This window comes from Sturnus vulgaris, chromosome 6 (genome assembly GCF_052056855.1).
Source record: "Sturnus vulgaris isolate bStuVul1 chromosome 6, bStuVul1.hap1, whole genome shotgun sequence".
NCBI lineage: Eukaryota > Metazoa > Chordata > Aves > Passeriformes > Sturnidae > Sturnus > Sturnus vulgaris.
In genome coordinates, this window is record NC_142248.1 from 15,088,137 (window position 1) to 15,102,406 (window position 14,270).

The 14,270-nt window shown below is 39.5% G+C and overlaps 1 protein-coding gene across 2 annotated transcripts in view; it reads right to left on the reverse strand.

Annotated features, from left to right (window-relative positions):
- The window catches only part of RAD51B (RAD51 paralog B), a 391,466-nt gene that overhangs the window by 111,809 nt on the left and 265,387 nt on the right, over positions 1–14,270 (reverse strand). For both annotated transcript variants that reach the window (XM_088167114.1, XM_088167115.1), the window contains exon 10: positions 13,945–14,023. In XM_088167114.1, the coding sequence (XP_088023240.1) occupies positions 13,945–14,023 (79 nt within the window). The remainder of the gene's footprint in view (positions 1–13,944; positions 14,024–14,270) is intronic.

A 14,270-nucleotide genomic window follows, 5' to 3' on the forward strand; every position in this document is an offset into this window, starting at 1 on the left:
ACACAAAGAGAGTTTATACCTGTATAAAGTAAAAATCACAGCTTGCCATAAGAAGGGAACAAAATAATTGCAGTAAAAGTGCTAGTAAATCAATAATAAATAGTAGATATGCAGAGAAACAGATGTCCAGATGACAGCAGTAAGAGGAATCACATGGTTCTATCCGATTTACCTGAATACAACCCCTCCTAATAAGTATCAATTGCAATGATAAACGTGCCTAGATTAAACATAGTAATTTTTCATTCCTTGCTAATGGGGCAAATGTAACTTGGAAGGAGTCTGTATGCAATCACTGGAGGTTTTATTTGTATAACTTTTCTGGAGGTTGACTATGACTATATTTGATTGCATGTGGGTGGCTGTGGGACAGGCAGACAGCTGGGTGAAAAACTATGACAAAAGGAATCTTGTCCCATTTCCTGCCTGTGCTTCATTCACTAATGAGCACTGCTCTGGGTCATTCTCAAGATTTCTTCATCTGTTGTTGTCTCATCTGCAAAAGGGGCACCCCGGCAGTGGAGCTGTTGTCAGCTTGTCTTGAGAGTTTATTCTGCTGCCTCTCACCCTTGCAGCTGTGTGGGATTTTAAGTGCCTGGCTGTAAACAACTCCATATTTTGTGCTTCTTTTTGGATCACTTGAAGGCCAGTCTAAGGCCAGATGTGTTTGCTGGTGTAATCTGTTTCTCATTTCTTCTGATAAATGCATATCTCAACAACTAATAATAAAGTGAAATCAGGATTTATCTGTTGTCTTCTTCAGTTTGATTCTATTGGAAAGAAAATGTTAATAAAAAAATAGCTAAGTCCTCAGTCTCTCTTTTCTTCCTGGAGTGCTTGAAATGTTCACTGAACATATCCCTGCAAATAAACAACCAGGCTGGTGAATCTGATGCCATTAGACTCCTGCTGTAGCAACCAATATCCCCCTTGATAGCTTGTGGAAACAAAACTATTTTGATTCTTTAAAAAACAGTTTTTCACTAACACTGTATTCTTGTTCCTTTTGTCAGACCAGTTCACTTGATTTTTTCCTGGTAACAGGTTTACTCTTTTTAACAGGATTCTTTTATAAATGACTTCCAGTGCACAGGCAGGATTCAGCCTTCTCCTACAGCAAACTGTCCTGTTGTCAAGTCTAGTGCATTGGTGAGAAAACTCATTAGAGGAAGCACATAAGGACTGTACCTCTCTCCTTATGTCTAGGGTTCAGTAAGTCTCTATCCAAGGAAAAGGAAAAAATCACACCTAATTTCATTGTATCAAAGTGTTGTCTTTTGATTTGTGTTGTAAAATAGTATTGTATTAGCCTTCCCCTTGCCATCAGGTATAAAGGTGAGGGGCAGTGGAAAGGGCAATGCTGCAACAGCTTAGCCTACTCCCTTCCACTAATGGCCTGCAAGACATGTACTGCTGCAGTGCAACATAGAACTCTGCTGCCTGTGATTCTCCTCTTCTTTCCAGTTACATCATGGCTTTATCCACTGCCACCCCTCGTATCTATTATAATAGGACCCTCACTCTCAATTAAAACCACTGCTTAAGTCTGTCAAAGACGCTGTTCCAACAAAAAACAATTCCATCAGACATGGATTTGATAGCAGGCTTCCAATCCTCTTGTACCTGCTACATGGTTTTTTACATCCTCTGCAGGTTGAAATTATTATAGATAGATACAGATGGTCATAAAAACAGTTTATATAAAGAAATTCATGGGGGTGTCCTTTACCCAAGAAGTCTTTCAGATAAATGCTCTCGTTTCATCCCAAAGGAGTTTTTGCCAAGCCCTCTAAGATGGAAAGGAAACCCTTTCCACAGTGCTAGGCAGTTCTAATTACAAATGCATCAAACCAGCACCTATTTTATTGAAGATAATTGTTCCCTGACAGTACTCAGAAGCTCATCTATTGTCTTCAACCACACTAAGGAATGTTAGTTACTCACTCAGCCTTGCTAGCTCTGCTCAGCAAAGGGGTCACCAAAAACCTAAGTAAATTCTATTTCTTCCATGCTTCTTCAGATTTATTTTATCACCCAAGTACAAAAACTGTAACTGTATATATATGCCACCATGACTGGCCTAACTGAAGACAACTGTTTAAACTGGCAGAGACACAATTTATTTTATTAAAACCGCTCATGATGATATGTGAGAAGGGAAGAAGTCCTTTTAGCTTTTAAGAAACAATTTCTAGGGTTAGTAATTAGGAAAACAAAACAAACACAAAACATTTGTATTTGTAAACTGAGCATAATTGCTGTGGCTTGACTAAAGTGTGCTAAATCTAATATTGGAATTTTTATCTTCAAAGAACCACCACAGTTCAAGATGCTAGTAATGTAAGAAAACTAAGTACAGGCAGAGTCATTCCCTCACTGGCCTATCTGGATTTTCAGCATTTTACTGAGCTTTCATACCTATTATGAAAAATAAAGACCAATCTGTTTTTAGAAGGCTGCTTTGGTGAGTGGTCTGAATTAATTTTATTTCTTAATTTAATTTCCCAGGATATTCAGAGTTTTTTTCCATTTTCTATGTTGAACTTAGTGCATTACAGAGCCACAATACCAACAATGTAGTATGGTATTTATTTCTTCCTGTATCCAGCATGGTTTTACACACAAATTGATCATATCTCACAAATATCTAATTTGAGCCTGTCCCTAATTCTCCTGCCTTCAATGGTATATACTTGATGTACTATGACACTTTAAAGAATATTTCTTACACTTGACCATCTCAGTAGTTTCATGGGATTCTCCCCATTCTCTTTGCATTCTTACCAAATGCTTTCATTCTGACAAATCACCAAGCCCTCAGATCACCTGCATTAAACAAAACAAGGCTATTTTATCTAATTAATGTTCTTTCTCTGTCTGCAGTAATGTTGGTAGAACTTTCACAAAGCATACTGTTGTGAGAACAATTCGATTTTGGGATAATGGAAAGGTAAATGTGTGGAAGTGTCATTTTGTACATCATGCACCATGGTAACCTTGAATTAACAGGACATCAATGCAGGGATGCACCTTGAATGGGAGACAAAGCTGATATGTATTTGTGGGCGGCTATTATTTTCTGTCCAGAAATTTCAAAGCATCATATGCAAGGAATGAATCAGAATCAAAATACACACCTACATTTTTCAAACATTCCAACACCACAGCATTGCCCCTAATGGGATGCAAATCTGTGTCTCTTGGTATGCAGAGATAGTACACGGACTAGACAAAGCCAGAGTAGGACTAACACACAGGCAAGCTAAGCAGAATTTCATGATAGCAGGGGTATTTTTAAATTGTAACCTGAGGTGAGCTGATGACACAATCATTGCCTGAGTCATCCAAAAATCTGAAACAATGGCTCTGAGCATGATAGACTTTATCACTAATCTGATAGTGTGTCATCCTCATGACTTGAAAGATGGGGAGAGGGACAGCAGGAATTCTGCCACTTCAGCAGACAGATCTGTGGGTGGAGAAGGAGCAGAAAAGTTCAGTAAACCTGACTCAGTGTCTAGCAGACACATTCAGCAACATGACTGAACTTTACACTCAGGACACTGGGTGCCTGTCGCATTCAATAAGGAAATGGCATCTCTTACTGCTCCTATGGTGAGCAACAACACAGGGGAAGAATCAAATGGCAGAGAAGCAGCAAAGCAGAGATACCAGGGCTTAAAACCAGGTTTAACAAACCTCACATGACCTAAATAAATACTAGCACTGAGATACCTGATTTGGGGCTGTCATGAAAGGGAAACCTAGTCTTTAGATAAACAGAGTGTCCGCACTTAACCTCCTGAACTATCAATTTTCCTCATCTAATACTGCAGAAAGGTTATGTTGCAGTGCCCTGCACTTCCTCACATTTAAAGTTAGGGTAGCCAAGGGCAACAAAGACTCCTTCCTCTCCAGCCTGATAGCAGAGCTCTTCCTTCCTTTTGTTCACATGAAGAACAAACACTGAGTTGAACAATAACAGTGGATGCTTCATTATGATGCTCTCTTGGGCACCCAGCCCTGGTTAGCATTATCTTACCCCTTGGTTTTGTTTTAAAGGAAACTGTGAATGGTCTTTTCAATTGCTGGTGTTTCAAGATCAACATTACCTCTACTTCCTTTGTTTTCAAGTTTCCTAATTTTACCAACAATATGTGGCACTATGAAAAGAAAGAAAAAAAAAAAAAGACACACAACAAACTGAGAAAGCTTCCAGTCTGAGGCAAACAGTAACAGAAGGCCAGTTAAATGAGCTTTCCCTGTAAATTAATGCCATGCTGTTGGCTGCAGCCCTCAGTGGGCAAGCTCTGTTACCCCTTCTGCCAGAAGAGGCCTTGAGTTTGCAAATTCAGCTTGTGTATTAAGTTTTCCTGTGCCCTTAAGTGATAGAGCAGTAAATGGTGTCTTTCCTGAGCCCAGGCAGCTGGGATCAGCTTGAGGGACACCTTACTCCCTTTGTGCTCACATGTGACAGTGTAATTTAGTTCATTCTACACTAGAGTAATCAGGGCTTGCTCTGACTTTTATCCATTACTTAGGAACTTTTCCTAGGGCACGACAAATCTTCCAAAAGAAAATCTAACTGTGATTTAGGTGACTGCCCATCCTTGCTGCTGCTACCTGGTACTGCTAAGCCAAATTGGTCCACTTGGCTATGGGTCAGTTGTGTGACCACTCATTCCCCAGTTCAGCCTAACACACATTTGAGAGAAAAAGGGGAAGAAAACCTGTTTCTCAAGGAAAATAAAGTATTCTGGATGAATAAAAATTACCTCTGCTAAACTCTAACAAAGTTCTATCCAGTGTTCCTCAGGTGGAAGGACTGCAGTGATGAAGCAAGGCAACAGAACTGTAGGGGAAGGAAGGCTGAAAGGCAAAGAAGAAACAACATACCTTTGAGCTTTGGTGTGCTCTGCACGAGGCCCTGCCTCTGCATCAAACATGAAGGTGGCCAGGATCACATAACAGAACTATCAAAGTTATGCTTTAACCATCCTGATTTCGTGCTTTTGGCTTTTACTACCACATTAGAATACATTGGCTTGATTTTCAAAGGTAATGAGCGCCTACATGTCCCACTGCCTTTGGTGACAGCTGCAGCTCTAAAGATCAGTTTAAGATCATTTGCATATTGAGAAGAACTGAAGGAAAATAAAAGGCCTATTGTGTAGATATGAAGAGTTTAAACACTGCTGATTGGTGGTCTATGAGTCCCTTCCCTTTTCAAATGAATTTCACTTCATGTTTTGTTTGGTTTTCCTGTTGATGCATCCTGCACCCTCCAGTGCTAAGCTGGTGGGATCTCACATACTTTTCCTGGCATGTGGTGTTTAAAATAAGAGACCTCAGCAATCGGATATCCTCAGCGTTTCCAGCTATTGAACATGATCATGAGTGCTGCGATCCATTTTCAGAGCAGAAGAGGAAAGATATAGAGTAATATTCTCCCTGTGCTGGTATGGGGCAGACAAAAGAAAACTAAGCAAACAGGATGTTCTGCTCCTCTGTGGACTTCAGCAAATGCCACAGCAGACAGGATATGGTCTAGCTCACAGCTAGGACTCACAGCTGCAATGTATGTGCCTGGCTGCCCAATACTTTGTTTTGGGTAATTCACTCACAGCACAAATATAGCATGAAGAAAAGTAAAAAATGTAGCGTGCAGTTCCTACCTGTCATGTCTCAACATAGAAGTCCTTCATCAAGCATATGCAGCCTGAAGGAGGAATGCAATATTTATATTTGCTTCTAAGAAAGACTCTCATCCCATCCCTAAATTCACTCAGAACATCACCAATGCAACACTTGGTGTTCACAACTTTGGATTTCAACCTGCTTATTGTAAGCCTGCTTATCCACTGAATAGTAAGGCATATCTCAGCTGAGATCCCCACAATAGCACACAGCACTCAGTTCAGACTATTCAGACTGGAATATTCCCCAGCATTTTCTAGAAATGTTAGTCCTCACATCTCAGCGTCTGCTTCTGGGAAGTGCACCTTCACAGAGCAATGGATTTTATGGGGGAATATTTCTGTAGTTTGAAAACTAGGAAGTTTACATGAAAATGAGATTCAGTGGACAATAAAATAAAATCTTTTCAACAACACCTTTTGTGGAACTGTTAATTGTAGCATCATTTGCCTTTGCTTCCTCTTCACCCCTGCAGGCTTGTGCTGTCTTGCCTATGTGCTCTAGACCCTCTAGGGTTACTCAGGTGGCAAACCAAGGACCAGCCTGAGCTGATACACCACACTCTAGCAAACTTCTGACTAATCTTGTTGCCTCTCTTATCCCTGTAATGCTTCTTTAACTCAATCTGGCCCTGCAATTTAATCTCAAAAGTTTTTCAGGGGTCTTCATAGAACTGAATGACAAAGGACCAGGTTTCATTACAACATAAACACTGAGGAGCAGTGCTCAAGTTCAAAGGAACTTTGCAGAAAATACTTTACAGTAACAGCTCAATATTATGAATTTTAGAGAATGACTGTAATGAGAAAAAGCATTTGAAGTAAACCACTGTTTGCTGAGAGGGTTTATCACATGTGTCTGTTTCTAAGAAAAGTGCTATATATTCCTATTCCATCTTATCAAGATATATTTAAGATTATATGAGAAGATAATTTAAATCTGTCACAAGGCAAGTCAACACATCAGATGTGGAGATACATGAAGTTGTTTGGGGTGTGTTAATTCTTGAAATATGGAGAAAGTTTCAAAGAAGAACAGCACTAGGGTCAAAGCAGTGGAAACTATTTGGAAAGTGTTATCCCTGTGCTAGTTAGCCTCTCTTCAGGCAAAGTCTCCTAGTTTAGATGAAGTGCTATTCAAGTGTGCTTGCCTACACAGAATTGCACTCTGGAGACTCCCAGAGTTTAAACTGTAGGTAATTCTTGGATCTCTGCAGCAGAGGGAACAATCAAGTCTACAGCATTTCTCTTTGGAAAACAGGCTGTACACTTAGGGATTTTATAAAATTTTAGTAATATATAAATTCCTATAGCTAAAGAAAAGTTGCATGTATTACCAAGGGCAATGACATCAGTGATGGCTTCACCAAACAGGATAGTGGTGAAGCCAGTACAGACATAACCTTTGGTAGCAAAAGAAACTTAGTTGTGCCTACCTGAGAAAAGAAAATATCACAGTGAGACTTAACTGTCTTTTACTTTCCTAAGCTGCACACAAAAGCATGAGACTTTACTCTGGCTGGAAAACATGGTTTTGAACAGACATTTCTTTGGCTTCCTACTCATGAATGTATTCACTTAAGAACATTAAGTGCATTTTAGGTACATTTGACTTTATTTTACAAATCTGTAGCTTGAAAGATGTAACATCTACATTAAATCCAGGCCATTACTAGTAAAGTCTTAGTCTTCCATGACAATGTTCAGTTCCCAGAACAATATATTGTCACAAATCACAGACACTACCTCTAATCAACAGACAATTACACTTCTTATGTTAAAAGCCTTTTGGAAAAAAGGCCATTTGCTTTAGCACTATGCTGAAAACCCAGGGGAGCAGCCCACTTTGATCAGGAATTCATTACAGAGAGGCTGGTAAGGAGAAGATTTCTCTGAAGTGAGATCATTTTGTCCCAGGAAGCCTATGCCAGCCTTGAAAAGAGGGGAACAGACTTACACTCTTCAGCTCATTGTTTTGACAACACTGGATTAAAAGAAATTAGTTTTGATTTGCACTTGTGTAAATGAGAACAGATTTGGCACACCACTTCCACTAAAGCTTTTTTTCTATTACATTTAGTTGAACTTCAGACAAATTAAATGCTGGCACTTCAGTTGAAATCTAGTAAAGCATTTAGGGACATGTTTGGCTTTCAGTGCAAGACAGCACTTGTATCTTTACATGCATCTTTAGAAATAAGCAGGTAATTCAAAACATTGTGCTAAACTGGATTTATCAGCATATCTTCTCACAAGTTAAGTTCACAGGAAAAAATATGGCCAGAAACTTTACCAATCTACTGCCTATCTACTATGCCACTATGTGAAAGGTCATGTTTGCAGAGAGAAATATTTAATTGTATTGAAATGACAGTTTATTTGGTTTCTACTGGATCTAAACCCAAGATACCTCTAGTCTTCCTTCACTATTAAAACGTTTTCTTCCATTTCTCGTCATTAACATTTTTAGTTGGTTTTGCATCTGTGCTCTGTTTCTCTGCCCTCCTTCATTTGACAGTCGTGGAGTTTGGCAACTCCAACAAGGCTTTGGCAGTGCTGCTGCAGAGCAGTAGAGCAATTCCCACAAACCCATCCAATGAGGACACCCTCACCCAAGAAAACACCATTCTTGAGCCAGGTTTAGTAACCCACTCCTCAAAATGCCTGAATTGCCTGAACAAAAGGACATTTTCACCGATGTCAGCTATATCTGTGTGGGTGATGTTGCTGGCACTGGGATGATGGCAGTCTTATTTTTTCTCATGCCTTACTCCCAGGATGGACTTAACCTACAAACTGATAGTGCTTCTTTGCTCTCATTATTACAAACCTGTTAGAAATAGCATGAGACTTTCAGTGTCCTGTGGGGAATACAGCAAAAACGGTTCCACCCCACAGAGATCCTAACAATGATCAGTTCATCTTTATCCCTCCAATGGGGCTGGAAATCACCAGTGGCACTGCAAATCTTTTACCATCTCAATAGCAATGCACAACTCTATTCCCATTAATCTGTCTTCCACCCATTCACACATCAAGTACAACCCTGCTTCATTTTACAGATTATATCCATGTTGCTCCAGACAAAGGTCACTTTATAGTTACAGTTCTTCAATTGAATAAAAGCTTTTGATGCAGTAAATCATTGTCTTTCGCTGTTCAAACCCACACAATACAATACAAATAATGCTGCCCTTTCTTTCAGAATTCCTTTTCTACCTCACTACTTGTTTCTTTACAAAATAAAATGAGGCACTTTTCACTTGCTTCAGCCATAGAAATTAGTTATAGCACTTTGGAGACAGTTTGCCATGCAGCTACAAACCCCGACCCTATGCTATTTTGAGATCAAAATGAGCCTCTTTCATTACCTTAGTGACAAATGAAACGAAATGTACCAAGGCTTCCCCAGATTTAGCTGTTACTAGATCTTTTCCCCTACTGTGAAACTGAAGACACTCATCCAAGTGCCACATTCTTTTGTTTCTACATATATAACTTATATAATAAGTTACCTGCCTCAATAGGACATTTCATGCAAGGTGAGCACGTTTGTGTTCAGACGGGCTGTGTGCAGTGCAAAAGAGGGCAGCAGAAAGGGTGGATTAATCAACTAATTATCCAGCCCTGTGACACAACCCCCAAACTCTTCCCTTTAGCAATACAAGGTATTCTAGTCTTTCTTTGAGTAGTGAGGGGAGCCAGTCAACAGGAGACACAAAATTTTGAGGTTAAATTTACAGCCAGTGATATCTTTCTTTCAAAAAGGAAGAGTAAAAAAATAGCAAGATAAATCATAATGCCAAATACACTCATGAAAAATGGCAACCATTTTACAGCAACAGTGCTTTTTTAAACACTGAAGGTCATGACAAGAACAGAGGTCAAAATCTGAAGGCAGACGAATTCTAATCTGAAATACAGAACGAGGGTTTTTCAGCAAGGTAGCTAAAACTTGAAAACACTGCCAAGGCAAACTAGGAACACAGACATTTCTTTATGTCTGCAAATAATAGTGATTACTTTTCTAGAAGAAATTATTTAGTGCAACAAAGTTATCAGGTACCTGAAGGAACCATGTATGGTATATGGGAGGTTGGTTTGGGTAAACTGATAATTCTATCCATCTTTAAACCCTATGAAACTGAAAATACATCATTAATTAAAAGCACGTCCTAGCTCACTAATATCATTTGTCTTATGTTTTCAGTACTTCTGAGTTTTTTCCATGAAGAGCAATGTTAATCACTTAGTTAAAGCATTCAGTCCCAATAGACTCCTCAGCTGGCAAACAGCCACTGTGTCCCTGTCTCCTTTTGCAGCACCATCCTCTTGGTAACAGAAGGCATTTGCTAAAGTCAGATGGAATGAGACTTCCACAAACAGCTGAGCTGTTGGTAGGTAGCAGCTAGGCTTGCTGCTAGTTTGTATTTATATCCCAGAACACTGCTGATTTTAAAGCTAGACTTGGATGATGGCCTACAGAATACAGCTTCAAATCAGCTTCATTCAGCCTTTTTTGCATAGGTATGCACTAAATAGCATCTTCTAGTTCAGCTGGCCTAACCCAGTACATGCTACATTCAACTTCCATGAAACTAATTAGGCAAGAGCAGCTCAACATTTCTTCTGACTGTTATGCCAGAAGAGAATTATCAGCTAGCAATTTCCAGTCAAAACAGAAATTATATCATAGCCAAGGAGAAAAATCATCTTACAACTTGCAATCTTAATCAAGTAGATCTGGAGCTCTTTTAATTTTACTCCTCTCTTTAACGGTGTGACTTCACTCACTGCAACTGGTATATTGAAACAGGGAAGCAACAGCAAGTTCTTAGAACAGCAAACACAAGCTGACAGTAAACCTTCCAATATTTTGCAGTGCTTAGATCCAGGTTTCTGCCTTTTTGTCTACGATCTCTACAAAATAGAGACTGTCAGACTGGATTCTGCACTCACAATTCATGTTCATCAAAGAATGACACTGTACAGCATGGCAGAACATAACATGACATTGCATTGCAATGTAAAGGCAACTGAGGGTATTTTTGGGGTTGCAGTCCACTCCCTCTATAGCACAAAGCAATCTGAAGCAATGAAAAGAGGAGGCTGAAGACTTTTCTTTCTAAATTTCTGATTGTCCAATCTTGCTTTTCAATCACCACATTTCATTTCTCTAGTCTGAAAGTGGAAATAAAAGAGTGAGTGCATAAATGGATTCTCTTCACCCCTGAACACTTCAAGTTTATAAAAGCAAAGAAGTTTTCTCCAAGGGACCCTTGGGCAGCCTGAAGATCTCCTCTGACAATAAAAGAGAAGCAGTTCTGTCTTCACTAGGGTCTCCTCCAAAAATTTCTGTGCTTGCACTGAGGCCATGAGATGCAAAGATACCAGGGAAACAGAGCAGCAATTTACATTGACAAAGAGGATTTTGATACACTCCTCCAAATGGGGCAGCATTACCATCTTAATAGCCTTTTGCTCTCAGCCCTCTTCCTGAGGACGCTGGAGATTTTTGCAAATGGAGAACAGTTCCGCTTCCCATTTTAACTGCAACAATAGCAGAAGGGCTCCTTAAACTGCATCAAATAGCAGTCTGTGAAATCCCTAACTAGCCACACTGCCTCTCCTGCCGTTTTATTATCCTCCAGCCCACAGAACAAAGCGGGGGGGAGCTCCTCCTTTTTTTTTTTTTTTTTAGCCTATTCCACACATCCTAATCCCTCAGAGGTGGCAATGGAAATTGCTTGTGGAACTGTTAAATCACACTTTCACTTTGTCTTTCATTCCCCATTCACCCTCACTAATCAGGGACCTTCCAGCCACATTTTCCGATATCAATTTGTTTATGGCCTATTGGTTAATGGTCCCGGGATGGGACCCCCTGAGTAAAAAGAAAGAATCCTGGGCACTTCAGCCAGCTGCTGCTTCTCACCAGTTCCCACATCCATCCACTTGTTCCCATCAGCCACCCTGAATGTGCTCACCTCCTGACACCAAGGGAATTAAACAACAAAGCCTGAATGGGAGAGTTGCCTCTGCAATCAGGCTGCAGGACAGATTCCACTTGTTAGCACTATGTGATGTTCCTTGAGCAGTCACTGCCTAGCTGCCTTACTGTCATCTTACCTTGCATCCAGCTTCCCTTCCAAAAGAAGCACCAAGAACAACTCTCAGAAAAACTCTAGCCTCTCTTGAACAAGGCAGCCTGGTGCCACTTTCTGCATCTTATCCAAACCAGACATTTCCTGATGATTTGCTCACTTCCTTTTTCCACAGAAATAATGATCACTAAAATGTGGGATGAGACCATACAATATTTACTTTTACAAATCAGTGAGACAGTTCATCTATAAGTGCTTATAAGTCTGTAAAAGAGTCTGGGGCCCGTTATCAGGGGAACCATGCCCTTCCTTGCTACCCATCCTGGAGAAAAAGATCTAAAATAGAAACATAATCATATAGTCAGAAAGTAATAAAAGGTTCACACAGAGAGGACATTCTAGTTGCCTTTCAAGATGCACAAAGAATGCCTGATATCAAGACATTGATTACTTAAAAGAAGTCCAAACTGATATTTTATCTGTTTGTAGCAAAATGGCAAACAATGTTTTAAATGTACATCCCAGCAACATATGGGTATAGGGAAAAGAGCAATTGCCACACTTTTAATACAGTGATATCCTCCTATCAGAGTGCTGCTCCATCATCATTATGTGTAACCAGGCCCATTTGTTCTTGAAAGGCATGACTCAGTCCTGGGAAAGCTATATTCATGGCTCACAGAAAAGAGCTGAAAAAATTAAGATTGTCTCTAAAAAAATGCTCCCTGTTTCTGAAATGAGAAAGTTTCACTACATTAGTGCCTGAGGACAGAGCAGGAAATTGTCTGCCTTTTTTAATAATGGCCAGAAATATCTATGTAGCTCAAGATATCCAAGATAGAAAAGTAGCTTATCATCTGCCCTATACTGAAATAAAACACGTCAAGACCAACTCCTGCAAGTAACCTCAGTTAAAACTAATAAAGATTGTTTCATAGCTCCTGCAGACTTTTAGAATTACTGGTACTAAATAAAGCAGATCAAGTGCCCAAAATGCTATCTAAGAATATACTGAAAATAGTATCCAAAGGCTTAGGATTGTATTGACACCTCCCCTTTCCCCATTATGATTATGTGGATGTATCAAATGAAAGCAAAAATGCACCATAAAACATTTTCATTTATTTTGTTTTCTGATATTTTGCCTGAGACATAAGCATACTTAGTCACTAGGAAATATAAATCTGTCATTAGTCTGGTACAGGCTGTTTGAATGTGAGAAATGTGCAGTCAGAAGGAGAAGAACTGTTCACATCCCTTAAAATGTCCATAGTGCCTCATGGGATCACTGATTCTCCATCTCTGGAAACTGAGAACCAGCTACACTCACTTGTCTTATTGCCCTGGCTGTGTATCACAGTGTCTTCCCTGAACAGAAAGTGACAGGCACTGACCAGTTTTATTCAGTCTGGTAAACTGATGCAGTGATAAGGAGCTAAGCTGCATAGCAAAAAACTCAACAAAACTGATGTATGAATGTTTGTCAAGAAGCAAGGATGTTTGTTTGGATACATGGGAAAAGAAGGGAAGAGTTGAACTTTCCTCTTTGGTGTGCCTAAAAGTACATGATTCAGGACACAGCCACAAGGAATCCTAGTTCCCTGTCAGCATGGTAAAAGTATCCAACTTTTCAGTGTACCACTTCATCCTAGAATCCTAGGATGAAGGATCCTAGAGAATCTGAGCATAATTTAAGACCATAGGGCATTAGCATTAAAATGATCACAAAAATAGAAAACAGATATTAATTTCCTGTATTTTACTGATGCCAAGCTATTTGCCAAAGAAGAACCATTTATTACAGCAGGTTTTTAATGAAATATGGATATGTTTGTCCTGAAGAAACCTATCCTATAGAACCCCATGTTATCTGAACCATTCCACTTCACCTTGGAGGGAAACAGGGAGCCCTGGTTAATAATTTCAAGGCCCATTTCTAGGCATGGCAATATGCAAAGACCAATTTAGTGTAATCCAAGAAAAAACAGTAAATTCAGCAGAATGCTCCCCTTGTTAACCAGAATATTTAAATGTATCAGGTTTTAATTCTGTATAAACAGCACCATTTCCAACAAGAGTTATCTACATTCAGTCTGCTTAAAATACTAATTGAAAAGGCAAAACAACCAATGCTCTGGTCTTACCCTGAAGAACCAAGCCTGATTTCTCAATGGTGTAGAAAAAAGTGGAGAATGGAGCAACAGGGGATTTAGCAACCAGGAGCTGCAAAGCAAATGTACAATGTAAGTATGAATCTTTATAACATACTGATCAAAGCTCAAACCTGCAAAAAACATCTCACCAGATTTAACTTCCAGAAGTAGTAAAGCATACTTCAGAAATATTATGTAGTTATTGATCTAGCCCTGTCACTTCTAAGTAGTTGAGATATTCTCATACACATACATAGATCATGCTACAATTTTAAAAGGATTTACAAGTCCTAAAAATACACTGTCATGAAAGCAGT